Here is a 1,810-nt window from a genome sequence, read left to right on the forward strand (position 1 = left end):
TAATTACAATCCTAATGTTTTATTCTTAATTACAAAGGCGGCCACTGTGTGCCGTCATATCTGTGCCACTTCTGCGTGCGCGGATTCCGGCAGCCACTTCTTGTAAGCTGACAACAGAACTAAAATTATAAATATATAATATCCACAGACTTTTATACTAGACCATTAACATCTATGGACGCACTGCCGAAAAGCTGATGCGAGTGCAAGGTGCAAGTGTTAAGTGAAGGGTGCGCGGCCATATTGAATTAACAATAAGTCACTATCGGGTGTTCAGTTGCTCATGATGTGCGTTTATCTGCATTCGTTATTACAGTACATAACGAAGCAGGCGAATGTTTTTGTGTTAAATATTGGTACATGTTATCAATAAGTTTGTAAGTCATGCCTTTAACGTGTAGCTACTTGAATGCCGAAATCGAACCACTACTCCTATAGTATTAAACCCTTTCTTTTGCACATTCTGTATATGCCAGACTATTGTATAGAAATCTGTGTATAAAACCACTTGTATGGAATCTGTAGTATAAGTATAGCATATCTTGACTAAAATCAACATGGCGGCAAGCATCACGGCCGAGATGCCTGTCAACGGTCTAGTATTGTATAGAAGTCTACTCGATGATAATATCTAAATATTATTTTATAAATTAAAATCTCACATTTTTTCATCCAAACCCCAGATTTCTAGCAGTTTGTATTTGGACACGACTCCCTGCGACTGCAACGTTTGTACTATTGCTTGAGTGCGTGGTATCAACCTGAAAAAATCGTATTGAATTGATGTAATCTATTCGATGAATCAACGTGAAATCGAAAGGAGATAGAATAACGATTTACCTGGCCCATGACTTGGTGATGCTCCCAGGTGTCGTCAGCAACGACGGAACAAATCGTTTCAGCTTAGGGTACACTTGACCCTCCAAGAAGAAATACGCGAACCACTTTACACCGTCCACAGATGCTCTATATCCATCGACGGTAGTCCCCATCCGGCCTTTCCAAATGTACCAGACACGCGGCAAATGATCTTCCCGGTTCCTTGATTATATCTATAAATGAGAATAATATTCGATCATAATGAAGATTAATATCTTTATAAATAAATAGGGAAAACATTATAAAGCAACAATTGTGATAAAAATACCTTGGCAGTGGATCAACCAATGATTCACTAAGATGGCATAGCGTGGAAGCGAATTTCGGCAATCATTCGGGTTCTATCGCCGTGACACCTCGCATATACATCTTATTCGTTTCGTACACCTCTTTATAAACCACCTATTCCGGACTGATTTTCCGTAGAACGCACGAAGAATGCATGAACCAGGTTCCTCCATTTCTGATGGTGTTCTGAAAGATGGTTCAGAATAGAGAGGTCGCATTCAATAGGTCTTAATTATCGATGATAATTAATAACACACCATACCTAACCTCTAAAGCATATTTCCACTTGACCTTATCCTGATCCTCTTTTAGATCCGCCATACCTGCAAGAACTATCTGGCGCAGCAATTTCGCTTCCATGTCGGTTGGTAACGGCATTCTGTAACAATTCTTGTTGTAGACAATGTAGACAACCGTCTCAAACATATTGCAACATACATACAGTCAAATTCCAGTATTCTGATCTAATCGAGGAAGTCAACGGGAAGACAATGATGACGACGACGACGACGTTTCGTGGCGGTGGTTGATAGCGCGGCGCTTTTCGACGTCTTATCGTGTCCTGTCTCGCGGCATGTATTCCTTGCACTCGCGTAAACATTAATTTTCTCCTCCAGCCTTCTCGAGATTCGCCGCCATATTG

At 40.7% G+C, this 1,810-nt stretch overlaps 1 protein-coding gene across 3 annotated transcripts; it reads right to left on the reverse strand.

Annotated features, from left to right (window-relative positions):
• LOC139817885 (probable ATP-dependent RNA helicase DHX37) lies at positions 1 to 1,810 on the reverse strand. Of its 3 annotated transcripts, none has more exons than XM_071786166.1 (5): positions 1,610 to 1,810; positions 1,435 to 1,546; positions 1,148 to 1,353; positions 841 to 1,052; positions 1 to 761 (listed from the first exon to the last, which is right to left on the reverse strand). In XM_071786166.1, exons 4-5 carry the CDS (start codon positions 990 to 992, stop codon positions 659 to 661), a joined length of 255 nt encoding a protein of 84 aa, XP_071642267.1. In that variant the 5' UTR covers positions 993 to 1,052; positions 1,148 to 1,353; positions 1,435 to 1,546; positions 1,610 to 1,810; the 3' UTR covers positions 1 to 658. The 3 variants fall into 3 exon arrangements, with proteins under 3 accessions (XP_071642267.1, XP_071642265.1, XP_071642266.1); XM_071786164.1 differs by having other exon boundaries at positions 1,430 to 1,546; XM_071786165.1 differs by having other exon boundaries at positions 1,425 to 1,546.

This window comes from Temnothorax longispinosus, chromosome 8, assembly GCF_030848805.1.
Source record: "Temnothorax longispinosus isolate EJ_2023e chromosome 8, Tlon_JGU_v1, whole genome shotgun sequence".
NCBI lineage: Eukaryota > Metazoa > Arthropoda > Insecta > Hymenoptera > Formicidae > Temnothorax > Temnothorax longispinosus.

Bases quoted from the DNA above. Each gene is read 5' to 3' on its own strand.
- LOC139817885 (XM_071786166.1), bottom strand. From the start codon at position 992: ATGGGGACTACCGTCGATGGATATAGAGCATCTGTGGACGGTGTAAAG. The intron at 762-840 runs GTAAATCGTTAT...CGATTTTTTCAG, and splicing joins ATCACCAAGTCATGGGCCAG to GTTGATACCACGCACTCAAG.